Source organism: Anas platyrhynchos, chromosome 16 (assembly GCF_047663525.1).
Source record: "Anas platyrhynchos isolate ZD024472 breed Pekin duck chromosome 16, IASCAAS_PekinDuck_T2T, whole genome shotgun sequence".
NCBI classification, from domain to species: Eukaryota; Metazoa; Chordata; class Aves; order Anseriformes; family Anatidae; genus Anas; species Anas platyrhynchos.
Genome location: NC_092602.1, coordinates 11,203,889 through 11,217,536, shown reverse-complemented (window position 1 = coordinate 11,217,536; position 13,648 = coordinate 11,203,889). Strand labels below are relative to the sequence as shown.

The 13,648-nt window shown below is 44.0% G+C and overlaps 1 protein-coding gene and 1 long non-coding RNA gene across 2 annotated transcripts in view; one reads left to right on the top strand and one right to left on the bottom strand.

Moving 5' to 3' along the window:
• Positions 1 to 13,648, bottom strand: part of ZDHHC8 (zDHHC palmitoyltransferase 8) — a 112,922-nt gene that overhangs the window by 22,533 nt on the left and 76,741 nt on the right. The window contains exon 2 of the mRNA XM_027469645.3: positions 3,770 to 3,891. Coding sequence (XP_027325446.1) covers positions 3,770 to 3,891 — 122 coding nt within the window. The remainder of the gene's footprint in view (positions 1 to 3,769; positions 3,892 to 13,648) is intronic.
• LOC139998826 (uncharacterized) lies at positions 5,639 to 7,333 on the top strand. Its single transcript, XR_011803824.1, has 2 exons — positions 5,639 to 6,395; positions 7,005 to 7,333. It is a non-coding gene; the product is annotated as an uncharacterized lncRNA (long non-coding RNA).

The following is a 13,648-nucleotide window of genomic DNA, read 5'->3' as shown; positions in this document are numbered from 1 at the left end:
GGTGTTTTGTCAAACACTCTAGTGTCAGCCCATCACCATCCCAAAAACCAGTTGCTCCAGTGAGCCACAGTGAAAAGAAATGTGTGTGCCTGCAATGAGCCCTGCACCAGTGTCTGTTTCCTTATAGCACACCCTGTGCTCTCTTCTTCAGAGCATGCCTTGAATACTCTTACTTTAGTGGCAGTATATAACCAGCAAGATCTCACCTCCCTCAAAGGCAGTATGGTCTAGTGACCTGAGCAAAGGACTGGAAGTCAGGAAGTCCTATATCCTAATTTTCTCACTCTGTAGCCTTGGGCTATTTATTTAACCTCTTTTTGCCATTAGTAAGATTGGAATGACAACATGGCAGAGTTATGTTATTATGGACAACCCCCTGGATGATGGGTGATCATCTCCACTGAGCGCTGCCCTGTTGAGAAAACAGACCATTTAAAAATAAATTCAAAAAATAAAAGCCAGTCTAGAATGGACAAATATATATTGGGAAGAAAAGGAAAAATGAGAATGATGTACATGGAAGTTCATCTTTTATTCTAGATACCTGCAATCTTTATTTGTTTCCTTTTGACAGAGAATATGTAACTAGTTCACATCTATTTAACACCTGGTTAAACATTGCAGTGCAGCTGGCATTGGTTGACTGGCTCCAAATTAGACAAAATTTGACAATATTGTCCCAGTGGGGCATCAATAACTGCCATGTAGTTCTATATTAAATCTTCTCTAGATGTGTTATCCTTACTAAAAGGATCCAATTTCCATTGACTTCAGGAGGAGTTTCTCCCTTCACTCAGATGAGCTTGGGATTTGACTCAGCTACAATATTTACCTTGCAAGAATATTCTCTGGGTTAATGTTTGTGCATGGAAGCAGACTGCCATATTGGCACCGTTCCCTATAATTTTCCTTCATAACTAACCAGTGGGACTCTTAGTGGGAGCTGGACTCTAAATCCCTTAGGGCACTTCTATAAATACAGTCTGTGGGTTCTTCAATACTACAACAAAGTGGTCCATGCTGCAAAATACAATTGTGGGGATACAAAAACAAGACACTAGAATGGTCAAACCATTTAAGTTCTTGTAAAAATACTTACTATGCAGACAAAAAGTCTGTACATTGTATGTATCTACAAATACACCCATATACCTATACAGGTGTATACCTGCATAAATACATTGGACTAGCAGAATTGACACACACTGGAAGACAGTTCATGGTTGGTATCTATAATTAGTCAGAAACACACATAGCCATTATCAATCTAGACTGTAAATCAGATTTGTCAGGGAGGCCCCAATTTCAGTGACTTAATACTTCCCTTTCTTTTCATTCATTTTAGTGTGTTACTGGCAACTCATATGCACAGAGCCAATCCTGATTCATAACAGGATCATTCAGAGAGACAGCAAATTAAAAAATGATTCAAAAAAGGAGTGATGGAACTGGGAGTTTAATTCAGGCCCTTTTCAACAATACAAAAAAAAAAAAGCTGGGTTACTTCCCATCTATGCCCCAAATACTCTTTGCAGAGAACCTGTAAGCTCATATGATACAGCTAGATATGTCTTTATCACCAGCCTTCAGTCATCTGAGCAGAAGAATACATTGGTAGAAGACACTATCTTACTACATAGACTCTCGTACTCTTATCCACCGACACAAGGCAGCCAAATCTCCTGTTTATATAACATATCTTATGATTTTTCGCAGCTTTCTTAAAGGCATCATGTGATTTCATAAGACTCTCTGCTTTTGTATTGCTTTTTTCTTGTTTTGTTTTTGAAGTAAATTTGTAACTATCAGAAATGTGCTCAAAAGCTTGAAAATTAAGATTAGATCTGTAATTTCAAGAGCAGAAAGCAAAAAGATCCATTGTATATTCATTTTAAATCACTCCTACAATTTCTGAATTCTTTGGGTTGGCAGCTCTGCGGGTGGCGTGGGGTGGTGATAGCTTTTTTAGCATGTACACTTGTGATCTGAAATAACATCTGCTCCCCTTTCTTCCCAGCTCTAGTATTTATAGTCTTTTCCATCTTTTCCTTATCAGATTGCTTCCTTCACACATTTACACTCTTACTTCATCACTTTCTTTAAGGATGACTCCCATTCCTTTCCTGCCTTTTCCCCACTTCCCTCATTCCCAACTTCTTCCAGATCAAGTACAAATATACACTGCATAGAGAGAAATGACCAACACCACAAATGAAGAGAAAAGGATGGAAGAAAGGCAAACTGTAGGAAACTTCCCCTCTTCCTGCTTGCTCCTGACTTCATTTCATTAAGGGAACTGGGAAGGCAAGAAAGGTGATGAGAGTGGTTCTAAGTTTCCATTTGATCTCCCTGTCCCTTTCTCCCTTAAATGCAAAGGCCAAAATAAAGAGCTTATTTACAAGAAGTTAGGGGAGTGTAAAGGAAGGTGTGAATTTACGATATGCTCAGTACTGATCACTCTTAGAGCACGGTAAGCACCCAGCAGCAGGCTCCACTTTGAGGGAACTACATTGCACAATGATACTAGATTCCCGGACTGTGACTTTCACAACTGAACAACATTGTTCTAGCTCTTCTACCGAAGGCACAAAGTATGGATGCGTTCAATAACCTCACAGCCACAGCATATTCAACCACTGTTATCTCTGATGAGATGGAGGAATGGAAAAGCGCAGGACACTAGGTAAAAGCTGTGTGTGCTTCAGCTCTTTTGGAAATCTCAGTACAAGCTCGATGTTTCAGCTCTTTGGAAAATCTCTCTACCACGTATATGTAACTTTATGCAGCTAAACACTGCATCATGTAATCCCGCACAAATGACTGAATATTGCTTTTACACAGAATTATTTCCTTAACTGTAGTGCTGCAACAGTTGATCAGGGGTTCAAAAGCTTCAGCTGAAAGGAATGACAGAGAGATGCTCATCATTAGACCCCGCTACCTGGAGAAACCTGGCAGCCACTATTCAGAGAAGCCAGCAGGACAGGTACCTTGTTCTTGTCAGGTGCAATAGCAATTCAAAACAGGTATTGAATTCACTCAGTAGAGGTGGGTAAGAACAGCTTGAAGAGAGCAGAGATCCACTGGCTTAGCAAGACTGCCTAGAGCAGTCTCTGCTGCAAACTGCATGTGAATAATTATTGGAAGACAGATAAAATGAGGTGATAATTCTCTCATTAGGATGTGTTAAAAGAGGTAGCTCCACTGTGGTTCCTATTATAAGAGCTGAGTGATCTTTATCCTATTTAATCAGTTGTGCATCAGTACTAATTTAAGCAGGCATATCTTTCTAAACGTATACATTTTAGATGCTCTAAGGCAAGCCTTAATCATTATCTATTTTAGCATTCAATGCCTATGCATTTATTTTAAGGCTTTGTGGAAGGAAGGTCTGCTTTGATGAAGCTGTTTCAGAAAGCTCAGCCTCTCCCTTCCACGATGCTCAACTTCCTATTGTGAAGACAGTAACTTAAATCCAATGTGCCAGCATGACACAGGGGATGGCAATTGCAATCACATCAGTCAGGAGAGCTACTCAAAGGAGAACCATGCTATGCAGCCCTGTGCCCTCAACTGCCAGCCTGAGCAAGTGCAAGGACAACTGACACCTCCCAGCTCAGATGAGGGTATCCAGCACTTCACTACCATCCCAACTCTACTGCCAGCTCAGTGTAAAAAATAAGAAAATACATAAACAAGAAAGATTACCAGAGGGAAAAAAAAAAAAAAAAAAAAAGGAGGACCACCCACCAGTCCCATTTTCTCTTACCTCGTGGAAAAACTCCAGGGTCCATGAAAGTTGCCATGCTGAAGTTTGCCAGTACAAACAAGAACACGAGCCCATTGTACACTGGGATGGCTGGTGAGATGGCTTTTGTCAGCCAGGGGCACCTGTGGAGGAGAAAAATTATAGGTAAGGGCTCTTTGGGCTGTATCAAGTAGTTTCTTCCCATTCACCATCATCACAGAGATAAGCAGTCTCATCATCTCCCCACCAGCCATTCAGGAAGGCTGAATTTGCAGTTTAACAACAGAAATTTCAATAGAGCCAGTTTCAGTGATGTAAAGTACGCTGCAGCCACCCTTTCTAAAGGTGCTTTATTCCATAGTACAGAAAGCAACAATTGCTCACGTGGCTTGTAGGGCTTTGCGACCCTATTGCTTTATTTGCAAGCTGGCACTTTGCTTCTCTGCGTAAAAGCCGCGTAAAAGCTGCATCCTATTGTTGCATTGCTCTTTATTGTGTATATAGCCTTGTTACAGTCGGTGTTATTTTCAGTCCTCACTGGCATAAAGCAGAATAGGATTCTTAAACCATTGATCTCCCCAGCAGGTACAAAGGGAAGCACACTCGCTTCCCCCAGCACCTTCCCAAGTGGTTTTCAACTTTAAATAATGCTCACAACCAACACTTCAAAACCTCTCCCCAGCAGAAGGCTTGGTCAGACCAAGCATGGGCTCTGCAGGTGTCAGCAGAATCTAAGAAGACCAAAAAGAAAGGGGATGGCATCTGCCATGTGAGCACCTTTCAGAAACACTGGAAATGCTTGGTGCACACCCAGCGGATGTACCTGAGAGGGACAGAAAGTAAAGGAGAAAAACTAGGAGACTCAGGGAAGACAATGTAGAAAGGCCTGTTGTTATAGGACAACTGATCGAGCTGCAAAGAACACTTCCCACCAGCAGAGGAAGGCAGGACCAAGACAGAAGAAAGCTTATCCTACAGGCAACTTTACCCACTGAAAAGCAGTGTTTATTCACTAGCCATTTGCAGCCTCTCCAAAGCTTATCTCTAACACTAGACCAATTTTACTTCTCTGTTCTGCATAAAGAGGTTTGGTGCTACAGGGTTGCTGAGGGGAAAATCCAATTAATCTTATTAATCTTGCAGATATAAATAAGGAAAAATAGGGGACAAAGAATCTCTCTGACAAAAGTAAGCCCCCTGACTGAGCAGCTCTTTAGATTTCCTCCTGCTCTGGCAGCCAGGGACCCCACTTTGCTGCTGTGCAGACACCACGGCAACACCTTGCTGCCGTTCGCATAAATCAAACAGCAGCCCACATATTTGGGATCACATTTTGCCTGAATTACATGTACAGTTGCATCTGGTTGTCTGCCAGGCTGCGGAGATAAAGAAAAAAGAAACCACCAACAAACACCCAACCTTTTCCCAAATCTAATTGGCACTGTTTGTGCTACCGATGTGCTGCTTTCAACAGCTGAGAATGGTGTTGCTGACCTTGAAGAGACGCCGCTAAACACACTCTTGTGGCCAGCATTAAAAGGGCACTACATTTTCTCCTCCCATTTCTTTGTGAGCAGGCAGGAAGAGATTGTTTTGCGCTCTCCTCCTCTTTGCAGCTAGGCTTTTAGCATTGCATTGCTGCAAACTGCTTTTAAAAGGACCTTCGCTGGTGTGTGTTTCATTCAGTCTGGACTGGAGCGAGTAAAAGATGGAAAAATCCTACCCCAAGTGAATGAACTGCAGAGCCAAGACACGTCTGTGGCTGGGGCCAAACCTTGAGGCTGATCAGGGGAGAAGGAAAAATTAAGCCTTCCCTCTTGAGTATGGATGCTCTGCTACAGCCCACAGAGAGGGAGCAGAAGCATGGGGTTTCTTGGGACTGGCCTTTAGAGGGGCAAGCAGGGAAAGGGCCTGGAAATGAACACTTACTAAGAGAACAGGAAAGGGCTGAGAGCTCTGTGGAGGAGGGCAGAATCTCTGTTTCTTTTGCATTTGGGATCTCATCCAGATGCTAATGGAGCTTGGGTACAGGAGAGAGCCTTGTGGCAGAGCAAGGTGATGGACTAGCTCAGACAGACCCGGCTGGAGACAGCTGGGCTCTGTGACTTGCCCTGCAACCTTTCCTGTCCCCAGGAGGTGGAATTTCAGCCTTCAGCAAGGTGACACCGACTCTCTGCAGTGCTCAGTTTTCCTTGAAGCAGCTGATGGTGACTGAGAGCTAAGGAAAAGCGGTTCCTTTCTTGCCATAAAATATGCTGTGGTGACCATGCCAAGCAAGCTGTGGGCCTGTCTCTAACAATGGTTCCTGCCAGCTCCTTCGGAGGAAAGGAAAAGAAATCCTGAAATAAGCAGTTATAGAATAAATTCTACCCAGGGAAAGGCTCCTCCCTTTAAATTATAGTAAAATTAGATTCAGCATGGGCATGACTGACTTAATTTCTTCCCATGAAGAAATTGCCTACACAGAGAAAGATTATGAAGTTACCCACTGCCTGTCAAGCATGGAGGAGAGATTTCCTTGGCAGTAAAGTCAAGTAAGTTGGCAAACGAAGGGACAGGAAACTCTTTCTTACAGATAACCCTTTCTTACAGATAACTCCTTACTCCGAGCAAGACTACATGAGAGAAACTGTCTCAGATGATTAATGTAAGCATTTGTTAATGTTCTCATTTGTGATTTACTTTGTCATGTTCCCAACAAATACATCAAATACTAGGAAAAACTTTAGCCATAAGCTAAACTAAACAGCTCATTTAATGGGTAAATAGTGTATCTGAAAATACTTCATGGAAGTTGGAATGAAGGATAGACTGAGTCATTGTACATATTAGCCAGAAGGTCTGTTCACCATCCTTCCATTTTTATCTCTCGGAATCTTTATGCAACATCAGATATTACATAAAATTTTAGAGGGGATAAAAAAGGCCTCATTTGTAAACTAGACTGACCAATAAAAACATCTGAGATCAAGTCCTGACTCATAACTGGAAAAGGGTCTGAAAAAGAAAATAAAATTGCTACTAGGATCCACAAACCGTGACGCGTCCTCCCTCCTTATCCCTCTCCCTTAAAGCACATGGAATTTTAGGCAAAGCAACAGAAATTCTAACCCGAGTCTGGCAGGTTGTTTTATCACCAACCCATCCTGCAGAAATCTGGCTTCTGACCCTCTTCACTCTCTGCTTTGAAGAGGAAGCTGCAGAAATGTCTGAGCAGGCCCTACAGTGAGATTCTGTTTACTCTGTTTATTTCCAGGAACTCCAGGAGATCTGCTTCCAGCACCACTCATCTCTGAGGACAAATCTGGCTGAACTTTTCAGATGCTTCTCCTAACAGAAGGTATTATGAATCCAGACAAACAACACATTGATTCAAAACTTTCTTTGCTTGGGGAACCCAAAATTTCAAGAGACTGTGGTCTTTGTGTCATCAGCTCCTCTCACCGTGGAATCACACAGCATAAAGTCTATCACAAATTTTATAGGGCTAAATTTAGTAGAGCCGAGAGCAGTGTACACCAGTGCCAGATCTTTCTGAGAGAAAAACTGAACTCCAACACTTCTGATGTGCACCGACATCCAGGAGTCCTAACCCAGGACCTTTCCATCACAGCTTAATTTTGTCTGAGAAAGCCGCACCCTTTGTGTTGCAGGAGCCCCTGCAGAATCATTTCCATTGCAGAGGTCAAAGACAATACCCATGGAGACGCTGAGCAGTGGGACACAGCGCCAGATGTGCTGTGACTTGCTTTCTGCAGAAGCAGCCAGACGTGCCTCACCTGCCTTACCTACAGCTCAGAAAACACACCGCACCCCATGGCTGCTGTACCTCACTGCACGATCAACATTTAAGTTCAAGGTAACTGTGCTAGCATTTCTTTTCTAAAAGTAACTGCATGATCGGTGCTCTCTTTCAAGTTAATTTAGATCCCTCACATGAACCAGGAGATCTGAGGGATAATACTGCAACTGCTGTGGGTACCAGCCACGCTACTTCAGCAACTACCCAGGAGAGGAACTTTCAATGGTTTTGTTTACTGCAGAAATTAAGAGCCAGCACACGCCACCATGGCATGCTAGAGATAATTATGGATCTCGAATTCTTCTGAACGAAGCACACAATTACACAGGCAGCATTTTCCTCATAATTATACTTCTTTGACACAGAGTAATTCTGCTCGTAACTCAGAGGAGAGTAATTCAGGGTGGCAGATTTAATCTCATTTATCCTATTTGCTTTTGAAACCCTATCCTAATAAAATGGAAAGTTAAAAAGATTAACAAATAGGATCACAAAACTTGCTAGGTGTCAGACTGACTTATGCATCATCAACTGCCTTCCTCCGCTAAATTAAACAACAAATAATCCTTTCTGCTTTTTTTGCTTGGTGCTTTGTAGCAAGACATGTTTGTGTCTTATAATTACAGTTCAGCCATAATTAAGTAATTGAATGGGACATTTTTCTTGAATCCTGCTCCAAATTAAGTTTTTTTTTTTTCATTAAAACCTTACACATGCTTAGAGAAGCTTTAGGACACGGAGGATGGAGCCTGGGATTTTAAGAATCGTGTTCTAGTCTTGGCTCTGACACTGGCTTGCAGAGCGACTGAAAGCCATCTGCTTTCCCCCTCCACCCCGGTTCCAAATGAGACACAAACTACCGACAACCCGTCTTCCCCACCACACGACAGAGAAGGGATCGCCTTCGATTTTGCCAATCTCCAAGTGCCTTTCCTAGGGCAAGGCTGCTGGCCCCAGCATTTGCCTCCTGTGAGCCCAGCACCAGGCCCCCAGCACCCATCCCAAAGCGGGCAGGGGTGAGGCACACCGCTCCTGCTGGTGGGCTGCTGTGTGACCATGTGTCTGTGATGTACCTGGTGAATGAGGTCCGTTGGATGCTCTGCCCAGAACACAACAAGCAGGTGCATGCACACATGGGGCTCTCTTGGGGTGCAGGGTGCTCGGAGGCCAGAGACAAAGAGCAGAACATGGAGCAGGAGCATACAACACTTCCCTTTCTAATAGAAAGATGGGAAAATCTGCTTGTGCAGGGGGAACCGAGAAGACCCCAAGGATTGCCTGCTTGACTGCTCAACTGCACCTAATAATTGATCTGAGATTCCCACACATCCTTCCCCTTGGGCTCAAACAGATGGCTGGTATGCAACAAAACAATTAATTTCCATGACAAATCACAATCCATGGGTTTATAACATGGAAAATAAAGCACCTCTTAACTTGAATCACCTTCTTACATTAGGGCGGTTACAAGAGTAGTATCAACCAGCTGATTCAGTGCATCCAAGTAGAAGCAGCCCAGTGAAGTAGAGACTAATTAGATAAGAGGGGCCAACAAGCAAACATAATTTGTCTAAGCGCTGGCACTAATGTCACTGAAAACTTTCAGACTGTGTCCTTAACTCTGCAGCAGCCTGTCCTTGTTTGATACCTCTCCGGGAGCTTCTAGCCAAACCCTGACTGCTACGACCCCGCACCGATTTGCATCCTGTGAAGTCTGTGCAAGGGACCACCACTCTGTGTGAGGAATCATCACCACATCTGACCAAGGATGTTCTAACGTTGCTGATACCCAGCAACCCTGGGAGCTGGACCAAGCATCCCGGGCTGCCTGCAAGCTGCCCTTCCCCAGAAGGGCCCGCGGGTCTGGCTGGCAGTGACGGCACATCGGGGTACAGAGAGGTAAAAGTCCTCCTAGTGCTTAACCCAGCACTGGACCACATGGACCATAAATATAAGGGCAATCAACTGACTAATCTGGATACCCAGATTTTAGAAGAATTCAGAATCAGATGCAAGTACAGTGCCTTAGGGCACACTCTACCTGTGTACGTAGGACAGAGAAGGTGCAAGACAGCACCCTGCGGGGTGAATGCTGGGGCTCAGGCGTGCAGAGCCCGCCTCACCACAGGGCACTGAACAGCACAGCTCTCAGCCTTTGGCAGGGGAAATCTAACACATTCCTCACACAGCCCACTCTGGGAGGGATTTTTCCATTTATGCGCTCTCTCCTACCCTGAAATCACAGAAAAGTACCTTTGTGGAATAGTAACAGAGGAAAAAAAAAATCCGCTCGTTTTCCATTTTTGTTCACTGCCAAAGATAGCTGGGAGATTATTCCACAGCTAAAAATATTTTCCAAGGTGCTAAGTCATCGGTAGCTTTAGAAAGGCATCACTGGAGCCTGTCAGAGGAGGATGGATCTGAGTGTCATAACCAACATGAAAGAGAATGGCAGGTCCTAGGAAAACAGCAGAAGGCTCAGGATATCAGGATAGCCAGGTCATTTGCTTAGTGCTGCCACTTGAGATTTTGATAAATCATCTAATTTCTGCATCGCATCTTACTCATTGGCAAGACTGCAGCTAATATATTGTTGCCATAGCACTACACCCTCACTGTGACTACAGCAGTTGTACTGATAGAAAGTGGTATTAAAGTAAAGGATAACAACTCCAAACGTTACATAAAAATGGGAAGAGAAGTAAATACTGGAGAATTTACCACTGAAAAACAGAGACTGATGAGGGCTGAGTGCCACATGGAGCAGCTCATGCTGGTAATGAGTGGGAGATACAAAAATATCCACCCTGGGTTGCCAGATGCAGTTATCCATCACAAGGGGCCAAAAAAAAAGAAAAAAGAACATAAAAAAAACCATGAATTTCATGAGACCATTCCTTATGAAATATAGCTGAACACTAGCGCCAGAGGTTCAAATCCATCACCTGCTTAACTGTGTTTAATTATTCATAAGAAATGTGCTGGGCTGAAATTCACTCAGGTTTAACGAAAGCTGATGGGGTTTCAGTGAACTTTCCATTACACCCTGGACTCAGTCCAAAGGCTAGCGGTTCATGTCTGGCAAAGTATAGATCAGAAGAGCTAAATCAATTAAAAAGTCAACTTGAGATATAATGGTCCTTGGTGAAAAGTCTTATCTGGGCTATACGTCATCCCTGAAGTAAAATATACTCTCCCCTTTTCACAAAGCTGCTTGAAAGCTCTGGAGCATGTGGCCTTCCTCCCTTTTTAAGCAGTCCCCAAATATCCGAGAAAAGACACTATTGTCATGTGAACTGATGTGGGAGAAATATGGAACAGGAGTGACAATACCGATAACTGAGTGAGAAGACCGTGGGGATAACTGTGCCCATCAACACTCTCAAGTTCAGAAGCCATCCGCTCATCCCAGGCATATTGCACGGGCACAGACCAGCCCTGCAGCCACTGGGTAAGCCATATTCTTACGAGCTACGCATCCAACATGACTTTACAGGTGCCCGGTGAGCAGTCAGGCCTGCCTTGTGCTGGATCCAACACGCATGCTCTGCAGCCATGCTCAGCAGACAGCTGGTGCAGCCGACAGGCTTCTGCTGGGAGCTGCACTCAGCTGCTCAGCGCTGCAGGGCTCGGGCAGGCAGCGGCGGGGCCGATCCACAAAACCAGATCAGAACAGCAAATCCTGCTTCACACACCGATCTGAAATTTGCATTGTGGTGAGTGAATCAAGGGCCTACCTTGATTCACTCAAGGAGCGAATCAAGGAGCTGGTTAGCAGTTACTGACACAGTGAAAGCCCAGGGCAGAGTTTTTGTTTTGATGTATTTGTAAAGTAATGCACTTATAACAGCGTAAGCGTCACTCGAAATACCCAGCTTTTTATTTACACCTCAAATTGAAGTTATCCATTGAGCATTGATCCCAGGGGATGTATAGGCTGGATTTCAGAGTACACAATAGCACTTTTATATTAAGAGAAGGATAATGCTCACCTCAAAATGCGACAGTAGGTCTTCGTGGCACTTCAAGCATCTATTGCATTGCAAACAAAATCACCCTGAGCAGCCGTAAAGCCTCTGGTACATCAGGGAACGGAGCCAATTGCCAGTGCATGTGCAAATCAGAGTGGACTCCAAGCATGGGTTACAGAGCAAGCACACAGATTCAGAGACAACCCCCCTTAACTCCTGGGTTGCTTTCTCAGCCCCAGATTTGCAAAGCCTGAAATACCACACAAGCTGGAAGATGCAAGGATTACTGTAATAGGGGCTTGCAAACATGCACCAACCTTTTATCGGTACCATGCTGAGCAGCTGGAAACAAGCTCTGCTTTTTCCAGCTGCTAATGGAGACCTGAGTGTATGGGTGGCCTTTGGGTCACGGCAGAAGAGGACGGGAGGGGGGTCACTGCAGAATAACCGCAGCAGGAGATACACTGGTTGTCCTGTCATGCTGAAACGGTTTTAAATCCACTCGGTTAGAAAAAGAAGGGACTGCTGCCCAGTAACATTCCTGGGCAGTTCTGTCTGGATATGGCTGGCCACCAGCATCTCTGTACTGCAACAGCTGAATGACTTCCAGCCTGTTCCAAAATTCACATACGGGAATTATCAAGCCACAGAAACCTTGCTAAATGGGAAATTGGAGAATTACCTCCAGAAGATGCTGTATGAACCAGTAACTCAGAACACAGCTGAGTCCTCAGCGCATGTGGCTGCACTGCCTGCAGGCTGTGCTCCCGTGTGCACCGTTCCCAGCAGTAACCACAGTCCAGCTGCCCAGCGCGGTGTCCAGCAAGGTTGGAAGATGCTTCCTAATATCTGAAAGGGACACATGCTACACAAGCTGAGTTTTTCTGAGTGTTTTCAAAGATGCTATGTGGGATGCAAACTTGTGCTTCTAATTTGTAAACAGCAGAATTAAAGTGACGCCACACTTGCTATGGCAGTGCTAGAAAGAGACTGGCCCTCATCCTGAGACCAACCCAGCGTCATTTCCATGAGTAATAAAGAACACAGTTTATTTGGGTCTTACACCACTAGTGACCTTCATGATCTTCCCGAACTCTCGGCAAACTAACACAACTTTTTGCAGGATAGATGAAATTGCACTTGTCAGATCCCATGTTGCTCTGATGGAAAAAATGCACAGGGTGGCTCCTCCCTGACTCAGAGTTGTTCTTTGGGGTTTTCCGTACTGCATTTATCCTTGTCAACATGCATGGATCTACCAGCGATACAGAAATGTAAAGTGGGCTGCAGAGTCAGTTTTTAATTTTTTTTAAATTGCATTTATTACATAATATTATATAATAAGATAGATTATTTTTTGTTGTTGTTGTTTTTAATTAAAAACAACACACTTAGGGGAATCCTAGCTAGATGCAGAGGAGGTCTTGTGCAGACTTTGCTCACAGCATACCCCAGTCACATACTAGGGGAACACGTCCAGGACACATTCAGTGTTTGAATTCATGAGACAGTGGTGTAATGGAAGCGAGGTAGTTCATTATAGGTATGCTGTGATGAGAGAGAGTAACAGGTAGAGAAATATTAAGAGAGGAGAGGTGACACAGGGAAAAGATACAGTATACATTACCCTTGTTGAAAAATTTATTTGACTTTTTAGATGTCCCTTTGTCATATGAGCTTCGGTAGAAAGAAATTGAATTTCCTAAGAGCCATCATCCCTTTACAGCTAGTGGAGAAAATTATTTAACTCAAAGACAGCACCTATTAGATAAAAGCATGTGGCACTTAATTAACAATGAGCCAATATGCACAAGATATGTTTAATATGAACTCTATAGACTGTGTTATCATGTCCTCAGTGCATTAGCTGAGAATTGGGTAACATCATGTGCTTTTCAATACATGGGGAAAAGAAGAAAAGCAGGGGACACCAGCAGAGCCAGCCCAGGTGTCTGAGCATAATCCCGGACAGCCTGGGGGTCAGGACACCTTTTACTGGTCTGCATCATAGGGCGAGTTGTTTCTGCACTGAGAAGAGCTGCAGGGACTGCTTGGGGTAGCAATTCCTAGCAGGGAGTACGTTATAAGAGGACCTTATCCCTCTGACACACATGCCAGACTCCAGAG